Here is an 18,099-nt window from a genome sequence, read left to right on the forward strand (position 1 = left end):
TGACTTGATAAATCGGGTCGTGACAATTTCAAAGTTATATAAAAAATTTAATTGACTCTCTAAATTCTATTGGTACCACATAAAATGGATTATCTGATAAACATATATCGTTTGAAATTGACGAAAAAGATACTATAAATTACAATAATTAAAAAAAAAAATAGTCGACTCCAAAAAATCTATCAATTAACAACATATATTGTTTGAAATTGATAAAAAAGAAACTATAAATTACAATAATTAACAAAAGAAATTCGCTCGACTCCAACAATCTATCAATTAATGACACATAAATTGGGACATGGGAAATAACATATATTATTTAAAAATTAAGTTCAAAATGTACTATAAAATACAATAATTAACAACTTAATATATTAAAGAGACATATAAAAAAGGGTTAATATTTAAAATTCTGCATGTGCCACATAAATTAGAACAAAGAGAGTAATAACTATTATTTTCAAAATTATGTTAAAAAAAAGTACTACAAATCACAATAGCTAACAATTTAAAATATTATTAAAATCATATAAAAATTTCAATAACTTCTCAAATTCCATAATATGACATAAATTAAAATAAATAAAAAATATATATTGGGCCCCGTGCTGGCACAGGGTCGTATATCTAGTATATATAATTATTTTAATATAAACTCACCTCTTGAGGTTGATTTTATTAATTAAACATATATAATTAAACTACACATCAACATATAATATATGTATATGTATACATACATATATATACATCTATGTATATATATATATATATATATGTAAATTTATTAAATATTAAAATTCTGTTGATGTGTAGTTAAATTATATATATATATATATATATATGTATCACATTAAATTTTAAGAACACAAAATGGTCCTCCGGAAAACGATTTAAATAAAATTAAATCAAAATAGAAAATAATACCGACATCAAGAGGTCGGTTTTTATTGTAATTCATTTTCTGGGAAAAATTCCGACTTCTTGAGGTCGGAATTTGGTTTACCCGCAAATCGCAAACCGACCTCCGGATGTCGCTCTTAAAAGTAATTAGATGAAATAAAAATACCGACCTCCGGATGTCGCTTTAATTAATAGTCGAAATAAAAATACCGACCTCATGAGGTCGGTATTTTAATTACATACTATTTAATTTTTACCGACATTCGGAAGTCGGTATTATGAAATATTTAATTGAGAAAAAATTCCGACCTCAGGAGGTCGGAATTTTTAATGAATTACAATAAAAACCGACCTCTTGATGTCGGTATTAAAAAAATAAATAAATAACAATATTTTATTTTTTCTCAATAGGTTTTGTGTAAAATAAAAAACAAAAAAAATTATAATACCGACTTCCGTATGTTGGTAAAATTAAATAGTAAAAATAAATTAATATAAAATACCGACCTCATGAGGTCGGTATTTTTATTGTAATTCATTTTTCCGGGAAAAACTCCGACCTCCAAAGGTCGGAATTTGGTTTTCCCTCTTTATTTTGAATAAAAACCGACTACTTGTGAATACCGACCTCCGGAGGTCGGAAATTACCGACCTCCATTTGAGGTCGGAAATTTTTAGGTCGGTATTCACTGTTTTTTTAGTAGTGATTGTGGCTTCATGTGTATACTTTATGAACGTGATTATAATCCAAATTGTTGTGTTGTTGAAAGGTCAATATCACATACACACTTATACATGATTATTCCATTATTATTGGCTTTATTATTGTGTTGATTGAAAGTTCATTCTCATAAACACATAATGAGCATACTGTGAAAGTTTTTCTCACATATTGAAGATTCTAGGTTGAAGGTTAGTTCTCACCTAATTGAATCTAACATGAAGACATGGACTGTGAAAGTTTATTCTCACACATTATCTAATGAGCTATCCTAATGAAACAAGTTAGGATTCAATAAATTCTTCATGGGAATTATGCTTAGCACCGAGTGGATATTGAAAATGAGATAGAGGCTTTCCCGTCTAAAAGGACAGGTTTGTAATATTGTTCTCATGAGATGGAAGCTCCCCCGTTAAGAAAGGTTGGGTTTCTAGAAGCAATCTCCTTATCCCATAAACTACGTGCCCCTGTAGGTTATTTAGTTATTGGATCCACCTAAAAGCTAATACATTTTAGTTCTACCTAAGGCAAGTAGGACATCCTTTTTCGGTGTGGGGCATACACCGAATTCCATGCAAGCTCACATGGTCTATGTCGGTTAAATCTAATTCCCACAAGGTCAAGTCTAGGATGAACTATGGCTACTCAAGAAGTACTACTTAGTGTGGGTTGGGTATGGGACTTCGTCCATGCATTGCACAAGTAAGCTTTGAAGGTAGCTATGGTAGGTTCCTCTTTTGTCATGACGACTCATGTAATGAATGTGCTTGGGTTTAAATGGCAATTTCATTTGATGTGAAGGATACTTGTAATGTTGTATGCTAACTTGGATTGTTGCTATGAGTTGCTTTGCTTGATATAGTTGACTAAAAGTGATTGTTTCCTAGTCTATGAGAAATAGGCTAAGGATGAGATTAAAAGATGGTAAACATGAATGAGGGTCTAAAGAGATTTGCTTAGTATGGGTGGGATTATAGGATCTTATCCATACATTTCACAAGCTTGCCTTGAGGTGGATCATGAAGTGTTTTTCTCATGTCATGCTAAAACTAGATTGTATTGACTATGTATATGTCCTAAATGGTATTTCTTATGCTCACTAGTTGTGATTGTTGTCTACCATGTTATAGTCTATGTCTTGTCATGATGTCTCCTATGCTTATGACTTGTGTTTTCCCACTACTTTCCAAATGATGGTTTAAACAAATAAAGTGCATGCATTCAACTAAAATATCCCTTTTAGCATGATTTTTAAGGTTTTTATGCATGGCTATCATACTCAGTGCATCTTTGTGCTAGCCCATATTTCTTCTACATTTTTCACGAAGTGTAGGGTTTGGCGATATCGACTTCCATTCTCATGGCTAGAATCATAGTAGATCAAGAAGAAGAAGTTTGATAAGTCCTCATAGCATTCGAGGGCTTGACCATTATGTCATTTAAGTCTTTCATTTTATGTTTAGAGCTTTTTGTATGGGCTACGTCCCAAAGATTTATTCAAGTGTTGTAGACGGTTTGAGACATAGTGTTGTGGACTCTTGCTTATTTTTATAAAAAATTTCGATTGTAAAGAAAAGTTTTAAAATTCCGCACTATTTCCTATTTTCTTATGTTATGATATGCTAAGAGTCTTGTACGTCGTGTTACGTCTAGGGGGTTCTTCTGGGTCGTGACAACACATGTTTTGCACCTGAGTCTTGTGAAAGGTATGCATTACTGACAAAATCACATTTTAATCAGTATCACAAGCTATTCAAAAAAAATATAATATAAAGTAGATGAACAATCAATGTATTCAAATAACTTCTTTATTGTATGTCAAATGATTATGCATTTGATGAACCTACAAAATTTAGTTTGGTAACTAAAATAATGAGTTACATTTTTATGTTATTACGTCCAAACATATGATATATTAGTAAGTGCAAAAATGAATAACAACAATGATTAATGGTTCTCATTTAAATGCACAATAAGAAAATTTCTACATATACCTTAAATTGATATCTATACTTCAAGTCCAACACCCATACAATTCTAAATGCTTCATGGAAGAAAAATTCTATAATATAATGGAGAAAGAAAGCAAGAACGAAAAGTTGAGGATATTGTAAAGAAAGTCCTCATGCTCTGAAAAGAAAACTTTGTTATTGTTAGAGACAACATATCAACATAAAATTGTTCATTGTTTAATACTACACATGTATTAAATTTACTCTCTTTTTTTTCGCTGCTATTTTGTCTTCTTGATTACCAATGTTCAGCATATTTTGGTTATCCTCTCTTGTAACTTCTAACTCTCTTACCTTCTCCTGTTGAATTGTGTAATTTCCTTAATTTGATTTCCTATTGTGAGCTTCCATCTTTGTAAGTTGGTTTTTAAATAGCATTAGGAAATGACCCTTTAAATTCAAATTTTAATTATGAAATTGATTTCTACATTAAAGAGATGAATGACTTTCCATATTATAACTTTTCAAATTCTTCCATTATGAGATTTATGATTACGATTAAAAGCAATATCAATGTACTCATTTATCAAGAAAATATTAATTTAATTATTAAAGGACTTTAGGACTTCAAATTCTACGATTATGTAATTAAAATATTTATATTTAATCAAATTTTAATTTAGTAGGGGGGCAAAATGGTAATTCAACTTTTCACTTTGGAGCTTCCCACTTATAATAATACTAGTCCTCGGAATGTGCGTTGCACATTTGTCCCCTAATTGACATTAGAAAAGTTAATTTATATAAATAAATATATCATAGTGGAGTGTACATATATTCATCGCTAAGTTCAAAGCTAAGTCCTTTTGTATGTAAGTTTGACATAAAAATATAACTCTTCACAAAATATAGCATGAAAATCTTATGTCAGATGTTGGAGGTTTGATTTTATTAAAGCTTCATGAATTTTTTTTTTTATTATATTAGAGGAATTAATATACTTTAACTACTAAATGTAAGTTTTAATAATCAAAAAATAAATTGGCTATAAAAAAGATACGTATTAATAAAAATATTACAAAATGTCTAGGTGGTGTGACATTAAATTTATAGAAAAAATTACAAGTTCAAACGGAAAAGAAAGAAAAGTAAATAAAGACATGACATTCATAATAAAAGACATCATATTAAAATATATAGGAAAAAATATTGTAATAATAATTGAATTACATTCTGTTAGAAGTCGACTTGCTATAGACAAAATGTTTCATATGTATAAAAAAATTAAAATGATAAAAAAAAAAATAAACAGAAAATAAAGCATGACTATGTTAAAAATACAAATACACTATATTTCTTGAACTAATATTAAAGGATATGTATATACAAAATTAAATATGAATTCTAATACAATAAAATTTAATGTAACATTTGCACTAATTTTTACTTTACATTATTTTTTATTTTATTCTTACTTGTGCACTAATTTTTGTACCTCTCTGTAATAGTTAAGTACATGGATTTTCTAAACATTTGAGATTACATATAAAAAGAAAAAAGTACAAACATGTTGTTTTAAAAAGATAAATGATTATCAAACAACGAAAAATACATAACTATGAATCTTTATCAAAGACTTACTCTTTACGGGTCTAGTTGTGAAAATATTTTGCGGGATTTAACATGCTTACCCTCAAAACAATTAATTATAAATATAAATTGGGATTAGCTTGATTATATTTATATCTTAAAGATAGAAGAAATGAAGAATATAAAAATAGTAATCAATTACGAAGTTATATTTATATCTTAAAGATATAAGAAATGAAGAATATAAAAATAGTAATCAATTACGAAGTTATATTTAAAAACTCAAAAAGATAGAGATATGAAAAATAAAAATTCACTTACAACTTCATATTGGAGAATATTCATCTTGTAACTATGATAATTTACATATTTCTCAACAAAAGAAGATGAATATGCATGAAATTTTAAAGAATACAAATAAATGAATCAGTAAGAATTCTTACAATTACATATTTGTAATGAAATTTTTTACAAATGATGTAGACTAACCTAATGTAGAATGAAAGATGAGCACAAATTTGGATGAAAAGGAAATATAAAGGGAAAATGGTCTGAAAAATACTCCAACTTTGATCTTAACATACCAAATTTTATGGAGGACCTTTTACCCATCTGCACTATTTAATAGTGTATTTTAAAGGTATATATGTGCCCACGTGGACACGTTCAATATTTATGATGTCCACGTAGGCACATATATACCTTTAAAATACACTATTAAAAAGTGCAGGGGAGTAAAAGGTCCTTTCCAAAGTTCGGTATTGTTACAGCAATTTCGGTCAAAGTTCGGATATATTTCAGATTTTTTTCCCAAATATAAATAATGTTGTGTGAGTTTCTTTGATAGACTCTTCATTACTCCCACTTATCTTACAAATTAAAATTGAAGGTTATTAGACTCTTCATTACCCACATTTAAGATCTTGCATTAAGTCGAGGTGCATGAATATGTGATTGCATTAAGATCTTGGTTGATTCATGAATTTAAATATAACTATTACTTAATATTTAATTAATTAAATAGATATTAATATTTAATTTATTTTAGGGGTAAGATAAGGACAAAATGGTAATCCAACTTTGAGGTTAAGAGCTTCCCACTTATAATATCTTATTCCTAAAGTGATACTTTTATCTCCTTGATATATTTTAAACTTTATTACTATTGGTACTCCTCCAATGATTATTTCCTTTTCTGTAGTTTTTTCGATATATATTAATGTCTTTGGTAGTTCAGGGCATGATTGTTCAGTAGTAATTATCTCATCTTCTGTTACTAGTTCTCTTGTAATATAGTTTTCTTCTTGTCCTGTATTTATTAATATTAGATATTTTCGTTGTTCCGTTACTCCTGTTATGTAGTAATGATATGGTTAAGTCCTGTTTCTCTGTGAATTATTTTGTTAATGTGCAAATGGGTATGATAAGTTTCTGTGCAAGTATCTTTGAGGTGTATGTGAATTGTTCATCTCCCTATACATGGCGAAGTTTATTGTCAATGTATATTTGAGTAGTTTGTAATATGACTATGTATGTTATTATTAATTAGGCCATATACTTTGCGAGGTGTCAGTTAAGTTAGCTTCGTGTTGTAAGGCATGTGCAGGCAACGGTAATATCTTATATTTGTTGCTATGACACATGTTTTGAATTAATTCTGCATGAATTGACAGTTTTATTTGTTACTTCTGTTCTGTCATGTTTAACATGTCCCCTTTAAATAGTGTATTATAATGTAAGTGTAAAATTAAATAATAGAATATATAGAACTGTAATGTCATATAAGTTCGTTCTATGGTGTTGTTCATATAGTCGTCCCTTCGACTAAACTTTTTAATACATCTGAATAATCTTTCATTTGATTCATTTATTTGATTCATTTAATGTGTCAGTTTTCCCATCTCCGATTGCTTCGATTTCTTAGCATTTATCAAATCTCGCCTAAAACTTCCTTGTACACAATATTTCTTGTGTATGTCCCTTTGTACCGTTTTGGTTGTTCAGTCATGACCAATACCTTTGTTGTCGCCATAGATATTCCTCTTGATAGTGCTACGTACAGTTGACCATGTGAGAAGACATGTTGTGGTAGGTACAATCCAACATTCGGTATTATTGGACCTTGTGCTTTATTTATTGTCATTGCAAAACATAGACGTATTGGAAACTATTTCCGAATAAATTTGAAAGGATATCCTTCATTCTCCGGTGGTGATAGTTGTATCCTTGGAATAAACACTTGTTTTGTTGCATATTCACCTGTTGTTATTTCGGCATGTATGATATTCTTGTCAAATCCTCTACAAATTAAGCGAGTCCCATTGCATAATCCATTTGAGGGGTCTAGATTTCTCAACAGCATGATTGGAGCATTTTCTTTCAGCACTAACCTAATATGTAAATTGTAAAGATTAATTAATTGTTATGTATTTATAGGAACATATTTGTTGATTTATCTTTTGCGCTATGAAGTAACATAATAAGACATTTAAAAAAGTTTAAACGCATTTGATAATGTACCTATGTGGTGGTAGTCCATTTGGTGTTAATGTGTTGAGGTATTCTTCTTGATAGTAGTTGTTGGTATCATCTTCCGCTGAGTCAAAACTGATATATGTTTTTGTTTCTCTAGGGAATTTCCCAATCAGGATTTCATTTAGATTATCTACAAATTCATTTCTACTTGCTAAGATTGCCCGTTCCGTTATATAGTCAGTAGATCTGTAATTTTGTTGAAGGTCTGGAAATATTTCGCTGATCAAGGTTTCTTCTGGATTAGCATGTTGTGTTTGTTGTACATTCATTTGTTGGAAGTGCTATTAAATTATCCTTTATTGTGGTCTCTTCCCCATTTCCAACTCGCAGCAAAAAATTACTAAAACTTGTATCTGCTCTTGCTCACATATTTGTTGATAGTTGAATCTTTTCCATTAAAGGCCACAAATACGACTTAACCAAACTTGCATTTACCGTCTCCGCGCGTGTAGATTTTGGTACAACAGGCAAAACTTGACGGAAGTCCCCTCCAAATACCATGACTTTCCCTCCAAAAGGAATGTCGCTATCTATTATATCGCGAAAGCTTCTGTCGACTGTTTCAATTATGTGTCTCTTTGCCATGGGTGTTTCGTCCCATATTATTAATTTTGCTTGTCTAATTAGTTTAGCTCCCCCACCTTGTTTTGACATATTTGTCATTGTTGTCTCATTTGCTTGTAGTGGTATGGCAAATCTTGAGTGTGCCGTACGTCCTCCAGGCAATATTGTTGCTGCTACACCACTGGTTGCACATGCTAATGCTATCATACCTTCTGATCTAACCTTTCCTAGTAACGTGCGATATAGGAATGTTTTCCCGGTTCCCCCAGGCCCATCCACAAAGAACAACCCCGGTGTTTCTGAGTTGACCCTTTCAAGAATTGTATTGTAAGCCTACGCTTGTTCTTGATTCAATTTTGATTGAGCAACAACATCTTCAGCTGGCACTTTCACAGACATTTCTTCAATTATTTCTCTACATTCACGTGGTTCAGTTTGAAGTGGTTGTTGTTTGATCTGAGGGATGTCATATTTGTCCACACTTTGCCCCATACTCTCCAAGTAATAGTTAATACTTTTCAAGGTACATTGGATTGGTGCGTCTGTTGTTCTTGAATGGCTCCTTTGAAAGTCTTCGGACATATCCCCATAATATGTGTCCCAGAGACATCTGACATCTGTTGGGTTGCAACGAGCCAAGATTGTTGCAAACAAACATCGAAGGGCGGAGGGCATCTTGAAGGTGACAGCCTCGCGTAAACATTCTGAAATGCTGTTATCTGATTCTAATAACCCTCTTTCTTTGGCTGCCTGCTTAAAAGTTTCACAATGCTTTCCATTAACAGTGAGTAAGTATTCAAATGAAGTTGGCCCTTGAACGTGATTCAATAATAGCCTTTCGTAGTACCTTTCTCCTTCTCGTGGATTAGCTGCGATATTGAGCATCTATGCTTATAATGTTAATTTTTTGTATTTACTCGACATAGAAAGTACGTGTAATTGTCTTACCAATATTTATGCGACCAATGACGGTGCGGGATTTTCTTTTTGTCCATATTTTGGATTGGTAGTTCCAAACATAATACTCTGGAAATTCTCTGTAGAGATATTTGCGAGCCTCAACGTCTATAGAGCATATCTTGAAATACTCGGTAAGCATAGTTTTGTGTACAAAATCCGATTCCACAATAGTTTGTAGATTTTGCCTCTTCTAGTAGCACACTACATATCGTTTTGTAAGTATATTACAAAGTAATCGGGTTATTTTGTGTTGTCATGGTTGCTATCAATAATATATGAGTAAAATTTTTAAAGTACCTGTTTGTTTGCCTGGTAGATGTAACTGTAGGTTTATAACTGCCGGTTGCATTTCATTTAGGTTAAACTCATAGATTCGCCACATTGCTTCTGGTGGAGACACCCAACGTGCATCTTGGAAGCTTTTGATTTCATCAATGACTTTTTCCCCATCGTTTGATTCAATGTGTACTGCACATTGTCGTGCCCTTTATATATATATTTGTAAAGATACTTTATTGCTTTAACTCCTGAGCAGACCTCAACATTAATGTGACAATTATATCTCATCAGCAAATATGGATTATATGGTACAACCCATTGGTTATTCATCTTCATTTCCCGGACCTCACTTGTTTTCCCATCATTTCTTCTTTTGTAAATTGGATATCCATCCTTTTCTTGTATTGTTTTGTTGTTGAATGCTCGTGGGTAGTGAAATTTACATTGTCCATCCTTCATACACGGGCTTGTCTTTCGTTTTTCGCCGCAAGGTCCATGTATCATATGTCTTACAACTAATGCACTCAATTCTGGATGTGTGTCACTATCCAGGATTTCGGCTGAAATGTATCTATCATACTCGTCTGCTGATCGTATCTTATTACCTTCTTTAAATATTAGAAGGAGGTGAATATGTGGTAGGCCTCTCTTCTGAAATTCTACCACAAAAACATGTGCTGCAATCGTTCCAAATATTTCTTTTTTGAAGATTTGGTCTTTCAAGTCTTGCAATTTTGCTCGAAACACTCTGGTAACCAAATTTGGCCTGTCTTGAGGTAATTGACCTGGAAGCAAGGCTTGTTGAATCTCAATCCATTCTGGGTTACATGTCATGGTGATGAATAGGTCTGGTCTTCTAAACTTTTGAACCAACGCCATAGCATCCATATAGCATCGTCGCATATCCCTGGGGCCTCCAATGAACGATCCTGGCAGTAATACCCTTTGTCCTACCTTGTCCCCTCTACTCTCGCCTGCCGTAACACTATCAACAATACCTTCGAGTATCTCCCTTCGATAATTTGATTTCTCTAATCTATAATATTCAAGTTTTGTTGTTTCTATTTTGATGTATATGTCCACAACAAACTGCTGCAACAATCTCCCGCACAGTAACAATATGGACTTGTCACTTGTTCGGACTTGTAGTTTATAGCAGTAGTACTCCCTGCAGGAAATCGAACCTTTTGTTTCGCGTCGTACACCTACATGTATTTAAAAGTACAAGTTATGGATTACTAATAATGGTAGTGGGAAATTCACGGACATAACTGGATAATGTAACGCTGACTTTTAGGGAAGCCAGTGTTTTTTCTATTCCATAAAGTAAAGTATCATATAGTTTTTTTTTTTTCTGGTCACTTGGAATAAGTAACTTTTCCATATTATCTTTATAGCATTTGAATTTTATTATTTACAAGGTGTAAGATGCTAGGCAAGTGGATATATATTTTTGTTGGCTATATGTGAAAGTGCTTACCTTGTTCTTCATGGGCCAACATCTCTGCGGCATTGGTGAATGATGATCTACCTATCTGGTGACTTGGTAACGCCGCTCTTTGACTATTTTTGATTGGATTGCGACACTTTTGTATTCCTTGATGCCAACCTCCTTCTCCTTTAGGAAGTATTAGAGGATATTGAAGCGGATCATAACATCCATAATAATGTTTGACTCAATGTTTATAACCTGAGTGTTCATGTACTGCAATATCTCGTTCGAACGGTATAATTGGATTGTTACCATCTACCCAAATAGCTGCGACCTGATCCACTGATGGTTTATTATACACCCTTTGGTCTAATGATGCATTTGCCGCTATGCGTATTTCCATATTTTGAAAGCTTGTATGTTCTTTAAGCTGTGAGAAGAATTTTGCATATGGATTCATCTCCATTATGTTTCTTATTTTGATCATGACCTCCTCTGATAAGTTTGCATCTTCCAGTACCGACATTCTATTGGCTAATTCATGATCAGTATCATAGAAGTATAGTTGAAAGTACCGTGGTTTGTCATTGTTTGGGATTAATGATGGTAGATCATGATATATTTGTCCTTGTGCCTTGAAACTGTAAACTCCTTTCCTGGAAGATGCCAATTCCTTGTCGAGCTTAACTCCAAATGATGTAAAAGCAAAGATGCTATTATACGCGCGTATATTTTTCCTGAATAACTTAGCATCTTCTGAGTCAGACACAAATAATTCATAAAAGTCATCGGCCACTTCATTAGGTGCTAAACTGATACAGCCACCTCCGCAACAGAATGTTGGGGGTTCATATTGAAACCTCAGAGCATTGCAGTAGGTGCAATCTATTTCTTCTTCCAGTTTATGACTTGATGTTGTTGTCAAGTTGCAATTTATTACTGCTATATCGCCCAACAAAACAGTATTAATGAATGATTTGTATTTATGGTGATATGTTGTTAGTGTATAGTATCTGAGTTTATATACCTCCGTCATCATTCACCTCTGAGATAGCTATACGTTTAACTGATTTTTTCCGCTTCTTCACTTGTGGCTCATGAGCGTGCTCATCTTGTATTTGATTGGTTGATGCCACAAATTTTTGAACTCGTCGCAAGGCCCTTTCTACATCCGTGAGTATTTTGCGCTTAACCGATGTTGAAAATGTGATGTGATGATATGATGTTAGAATTGCAGTATATTTAGTTGGTTTGTAAGATTGATTTTGATGTTAAAGATACATTTTCGAGAACAAACCTGTTGTTTTGGGCTGCTTATTCTGTTGCACTTCCATCTTTAATTGCTCTTCCTTTGAGAGAATGGTTTCCTGTTTGAAATTTGTTGACTGTAAAAATACATTAGGTGAAAGCAGAATTGGGGGAGTGCTTTTAAATTGTGTACGTATGCTATTATCTATATATAGCAGGATAGTCTGTACGTAAAATGCTTTAGATGAAGCCACTATTTTTCTGCTACCATGTTTGTGTATAGTTTCATTATTATGAGTAGTATAATTCATATATCATTACTGGATGCAGTTCAGAGTGAAGGATAATGCATCTGATATGAATGTGTTACGATAATAAAGGAAAACTTACAATTTGTAATTCGCCCTGCATGATGTTGTTGTGTAAAGTTTGTAGTCTTGCGGCTTTTATTTAATATGACAGCATAACTAGGGATTGAACAAATAGATCCTGCTGACAGTTTGTGTAACTGAATGTGTCTTTGAGTGACAATGTATAGTTATTTTTAAGAGATGGAAGAATGGAATGTCAGGACTACAATATAACTGGAGGATAATGAATTTCTTGCAGAAGGCGCAAAGTTTAGCGAGTTCTTATTGTCAGATGGAGGAATGCCATAGTGTTTTGAAGATGGGCTTGTCGAAGTGGTGGGATCGATTCAGTAGGGAACTTTTGGACTGCGGCGCAACGCTACTGGAAAGTTGCGATGATTTTGAGTAGGCGCGACTGTTGGCCGATGCGTTGGTTGGTCGTGTCGGCTGTCCTAGTAACGTTAATGATCTGGTTAAGCAGGATTGTATAATATACTAATTTTACTATTAACTATTCTAATTGATTATTTCCAAATAAACTTTGAGATAATAGCTATAAGGTGACGCATCTTTAGTAATTTTGTTGGTAATATTATTAAACTTCGTTATTTATTATTAAATTCACTCACCAAAAGCTTTTATATACATAAAATAAGTACATTTAACAAATCAGGAAATAAATTCATTTTAAATATCATAGTCACTTTTTTAATAAATGAGAATCATTAAAGCAATGATGAGTTGAAGTTTGAAATCAAATTTAGTTTTAAATTTTATATATAGTAAGTAAGCGAAGGTGAACTAAAATTAGACATAAAATTAAATTATAAAATATTTATCATAAGTTATTACTACCATTAATAAGGAAGTTATTACTATTATTCACTATTAACGTACATGTGGGCGTCAAATATATTTTCAATTGTAATAATTTTTCAATTTAAAAATAACTAATTTGAATTATTTTTTAGTAGAAAAAATACATATAGTCTCATAGATAGTGTTTTGATTTATATAAAAACAGAATGTTGTTGAAATGTTACCCTAATCTAAATGTAAAGTGAGGATATGTCGTAAAAGACACCAAACATTATTCAAACAACTTCTGCTTCTTTGGTATTATGAAGATTAATAATAAATGTGATGTTTAGTGAATAGGTATTTGTGCTAATTAATTAAATTTTAAATTCATAGATCAAATTTGAATGTATTATTAAAAACTCCGACTTTACTTTATCCTTAAATCTATAAAAAATTTCAAAGTATATTGCAAAATGTTTAGATTAAGGAAATATAACAGTGTGTATTATTTATTTATAAGTATACTGGCATGAAGTTACTTTTTTCTGCAATGGTATGCAAATTTAATAGTATTCAATCTTCCTGGGAAATAATCGTTGTACATATGAACCATAATAGATTTGTAAGCATCCTCAGGTGGATAACCATAGTTTGTTTGGGGAGTCTGTGGTAGCCATTGGAAAAGTGTTGTCTATGGAAGAAGGTAATATGGAGTAGAGGCTATATATACAAATAACACATATGAATTTCACACATAAATAGATAATAAGATACAGACATTGGTTATACGGTATAAGCAACACATTGTTTAGTTACATAATTTAGAAAGACGTCTAATCTTTAGCGGCTTTGGGTTTCTTTTGGTTGATTTGGGCCGCTGCATTTGTGGTTTTCTTAGCCCTCTTCCTGTACTTCCTCACTGATCTGACTTCTTCTTCCAGGATAATTGGTGTTTCATCTTCTAGTTGATGTATTTCTTCGGCAATTAAGCTACTACGGGGGTTTGCATCTGTCAAATCAATTCTGACAAGGAAGTTGAATTGTTTGTCTTTACTCAACACCAATTTGCGATAGTAGTGACATTCTTCCTTCTTTATAAGATATAAACAATTGAATATGTTAGTTTGAAGTTTATCAGTAAGGTACACATGATATTATGTAATTAAAACGTGAATTCAGTGAACTCTATCAATAAATTTCATACCTTTATTGAGGTTGTTTGTATGTACTCTTGCACATTGCAGCCTAGTAAATTATTAGCCGCTTCAAAAAGTACGACTCGAGCACGTTTTTCTCCACCACACACTTCAAGTCGTAAGCAGTATCTTTAACATAGGGGTTAAAATTTAATATGAAAAGTTTGTGTTTTGTAAGGAGTAGATGTTTAATGGAGTTTTAACAGAGTCTAACCTCATTGCATATTCTACATTATCAATGTTGCAATTAGTACAACCTGCAGCCTCTTTTATAACTTGGACTTTCTTGCGGCATGTTTTGCACGACAAATACCATGGCTCATCTTTATTGAGTATGTCTACAATCGTTGCTTTGAACTTGTACATAGAATCCTGCAAAGCACCAATATACCATATTTGTGAATATATGTTAAAAATGCACCTGAATTTTATTTATAGAGGGGTGGATTATCGATTAGTATGTACCTGCGATTCAGCCAACAACCCATCGAGAATATGGTCCAACGGAACTTCTATAGCTCTTCTCATTGCCTTAGTTGGTGCTACTATAATATCTTTGTTGTCAGCCTCTATGATTTCGCGCCTGTATATACAATGAGGTTAGTTAGTGGTGCGAGCCATTAAGAGTGAGGTATGTTCAGTGCATATGTTTTTCAGGTATATGGGTATATGTAACTGCAGAACAATGATAATAGAGGGATTATGTCGTTTTAGAGCAACGTTTGATTTCATTTGGCTACAATAGTGAAGTGTAGTTTGAGCATATGTTTTGCCAGTAGGGTAAAAGTAACTGTGCTGAACACATTTGTGAATAAGGTAACGTACCAGGCTCGAAGGTCTATTGCTTTTTGGAAAATTGGATTGATTAAGACGTTGCTCACAGGAATTGTAGAGATCCCAAATCGGCCTAGTATGAGAAAGAAATGTAAATGTTTACAAACAGGAGCGGTAGTCAGTTTATAGTCGTTGAGCGGCTACATTAGACGCTTGGATACCTTTATAGATTGAAACTCTAACGTCACATAAGCCGAGTATAGGCTTATCGTCTTTAAGCTTTTCAAGGAATGCACCGTCATTTTCAGCAAAATCGCCCCAAAGAGTTATAGTTGTAGGCTCTATCCTACAGTATCAGTTAGAATTAAAAAATCAGGGCACCGGCATATATTTATATAGATGTTTGATTATGAATCAGCAAAACTTACAACTCATTTGTAACAACTATTTCTCGTCTCTTCGAAGTTGCATTTTGAATGATGGGATTCACCGAAACTAAGACGCAAATCAAGTCTGGAAATTGCTCGTGTAAATTAGCGATAGAACTTACGTAATGGAGCATGAAAATAACAACTTTGACGTTTGTTTAGTTACCTAGAATAGAACCATTAGGTAAGTTATCAGCAGCGTCTAATGATAAAAAACCATCAAAAAATTTCTGTGTTGAAACCTCATGGTCGGTCTCCTTTATGACAGTGTTGTCTGTAAAGGCCAATTCAACTTCTTTATGCACAGAAGAGTAGTTGGGGTTGACACGATCATAGCGTCCTTTAGCAATGTAGTAACTCTTATTTGGCTTCAAAAAGTCCTTCCATGTTTCGATATGCTTATTAAATAGCGTTGTTTGAATCTTTGTGCCCTATTATTAAGAAGGTATGGCATAAGTAGAACAAATAGTAACAGTGCGATAGAGGAAGTAAAAGTGGCAATGTTGTTACCTCTTCGTCAACTAATATGATTGTTCTGTTGAATTCTTATAAGGTGTTATTGAACCTCTTCGAATAACCAAGACTCTAATCACAAAATCAATAGAGTTTTTGGGTATCTTGTTTATCAGTACAGACTGTTTTGCTAGTTCCGAGTCAGTCACCATGTTGGTTGAACTTTGATGACTACAGGTACCTAAGGACATGAGTGCAATAATGTTATTTCTGAATGGCCAAGAAAGTGTAAGTAACCAGTTGAATAAAAAAATAAAATTGCCCCTGTAGGTATGTGACTGTTGTTGTTGCTGCCAGGGGATGGAACAAAGTGACGGATTCCATATGAATGTGTTTCATATTGCTTTAAGAGTGTAATTTTTTCCAAAAATAACGGAATGTCATTCAGAAGGGAAGAACTTACAATGTGTTAATGAATTCGCACAACAGATGATAAGTTGTTATGTTTGAAAGGCAGAGCAGATGCGTTGACAATGTGATTGAATTTTTTTTAGAGTGCCAGTGTTTAAACTGCATAGAAATAGGGGAAAGTCGTAGGGTGCGACTGTTTGTTATTGCTGGACGGACGTGTTGTTTCGTTGAGGAGGCGGCAGATTATTGCTGGACGGAGGTGTTGTTTCGCTGAGGAGGCGGCAGAAGTGGTGTCGCTTGCCAATGGACGTTTATAGAGGGCGAAGAGGGATGTTGAAAGTTATCAGGGTGATTTGGTGGCGTTTCCGATTGGGTGTATGTATATAGCACGGGGGATGTAATGTGGGATAGGGGTATTTTAGTATTTTAACATTAAGGTTAGGAGTTGATGTTTTTAAAGTAATATAGATTAGTATAGTATATGGGCACGTGTGTTGCACGTGTACTCCATAACGATGAATATGAACTATTAAAAAATCACATAATTTCTTTTAAAGTAGTATTTGAGTTACAATAAAAATATGAAAAGTAAAATGATAAATGTTTGTAGTGTATAGTTAATTCATAGAAGATTTTTTTTGCATTTAATCTTCCCCTAATTATAATTTTGATATATAAATTTTATATTTGTTTTAAAAGACAAAATAAAGTAGCAAAATACAAACATAGAGGCTCACTACCTTATGATTAACTTCCTTAAAATGTCTTTCTTGTCTCATAGAATAGAGTAAAAATATTGAAATTCTTCCTTAAAATGTCTCTCTTGTCTCATAGAATAGAGTAAAAATGTTGAAATTAAATTAATAGTTACAGGAGACACATTTCAAGACGATAAAATGTTTGACACTAATTAGTAAAAGATGAAATTCTTCTTCTCATTAAGTAGAATGCAATTAAGTAATTCAAATTTATAAATAAGAAAACTTAATTAGAAGGAAAAACTAAAAAATTAAAGTGCAGCGATAATAATTAAAAGTTTGTTAAAATATATTTTACACTTTTTGTTAAAAATATATTAGGAGTTATATGCTCAGAGGTTAAAAGCTCTTCTAACTTCTTAAGCATTTTGGTGTATCCTTTTTTTGACTTTGGGATTTGGATCTCATGATAATTTTAATAAAAATTGTCTAAAAAAATATAGATTTTATCCACTAGCACATGTAAGAATAATTCTTTACAAATATTTAAAATCTAAGGTGCAAAAAATGTAATTATTAATAATTTAAAATTAGAATATCTTGTAGGCATTAATTGTCTGTTTTTACATGCCTTGTACACTATTTTTATGATTCTATAGCAAAAAATATACCCTTCAATCAAATACATTCTTAGAACGAAATTACAAATACACAGAAAAAAAAAATATCACATATAGAAGCAAGTTTAGCACAAGGCTACCAACAAAAATAGAAAAACTTTAAGACAATCGTTTCCTTGCT

The 18,099-nt window shown here is 32.4% G+C and overlaps 3 protein-coding genes across 5 annotated transcripts in view; all 3 read right to left on the reverse strand.

Annotated features, from left to right (window-relative positions):
• The window catches only part of LOC125878283 (aspartate aminotransferase, chloroplastic), a 936,263-nt gene that overhangs the window by 672,679 nt on the left and 245,485 nt on the right, over positions 1-18,099 (reverse strand). The gene's annotated exons all lie outside the window — the stretch shown is intronic.
• Positions 8,602-12,273, reverse strand: LOC125842861 (uncharacterized). Its single transcript, XM_049522150.1, has 6 exons — positions 12,237-12,273; positions 11,967-12,104; positions 11,198-11,881; positions 10,988-11,125; positions 9,766-10,712; positions 8,602-9,018 (listed from the first exon to the last, which is right to left on the reverse strand). Exons 1-6 carry the CDS (start codon positions 12,271-12,273, stop codon positions 8,602-8,604), a joined length of 2,361 nt encoding a protein of 786 aa, XP_049378107.1.
• Positions 14,172-16,401, reverse strand: LOC125842862 (replication protein A 70 kDa DNA-binding subunit B-like). The gene is made up of 8 exons (XM_049522151.1): positions 16,315-16,401; positions 15,903-16,167; positions 15,737-15,821; positions 15,530-15,654; positions 15,360-15,441; positions 15,000-15,117; positions 14,749-14,906; positions 14,172-14,361 (listed from the first exon to the last, which is right to left on the reverse strand). Exons 1-8 carry the CDS (start codon positions 16,399-16,401, stop codon positions 14,172-14,174), a joined length of 1,110 nt encoding a protein of 369 aa, XP_049378108.1.

The sequence above is a fragment of the Solanum stenotomum genome, chromosome 10 (assembly GCF_019186545.1).
Source record: "Solanum stenotomum isolate F172 chromosome 10, ASM1918654v1, whole genome shotgun sequence".
NCBI classification, from domain to species: Eukaryota; Viridiplantae; Streptophyta; class Magnoliopsida; order Solanales; family Solanaceae; genus Solanum; species Solanum stenotomum.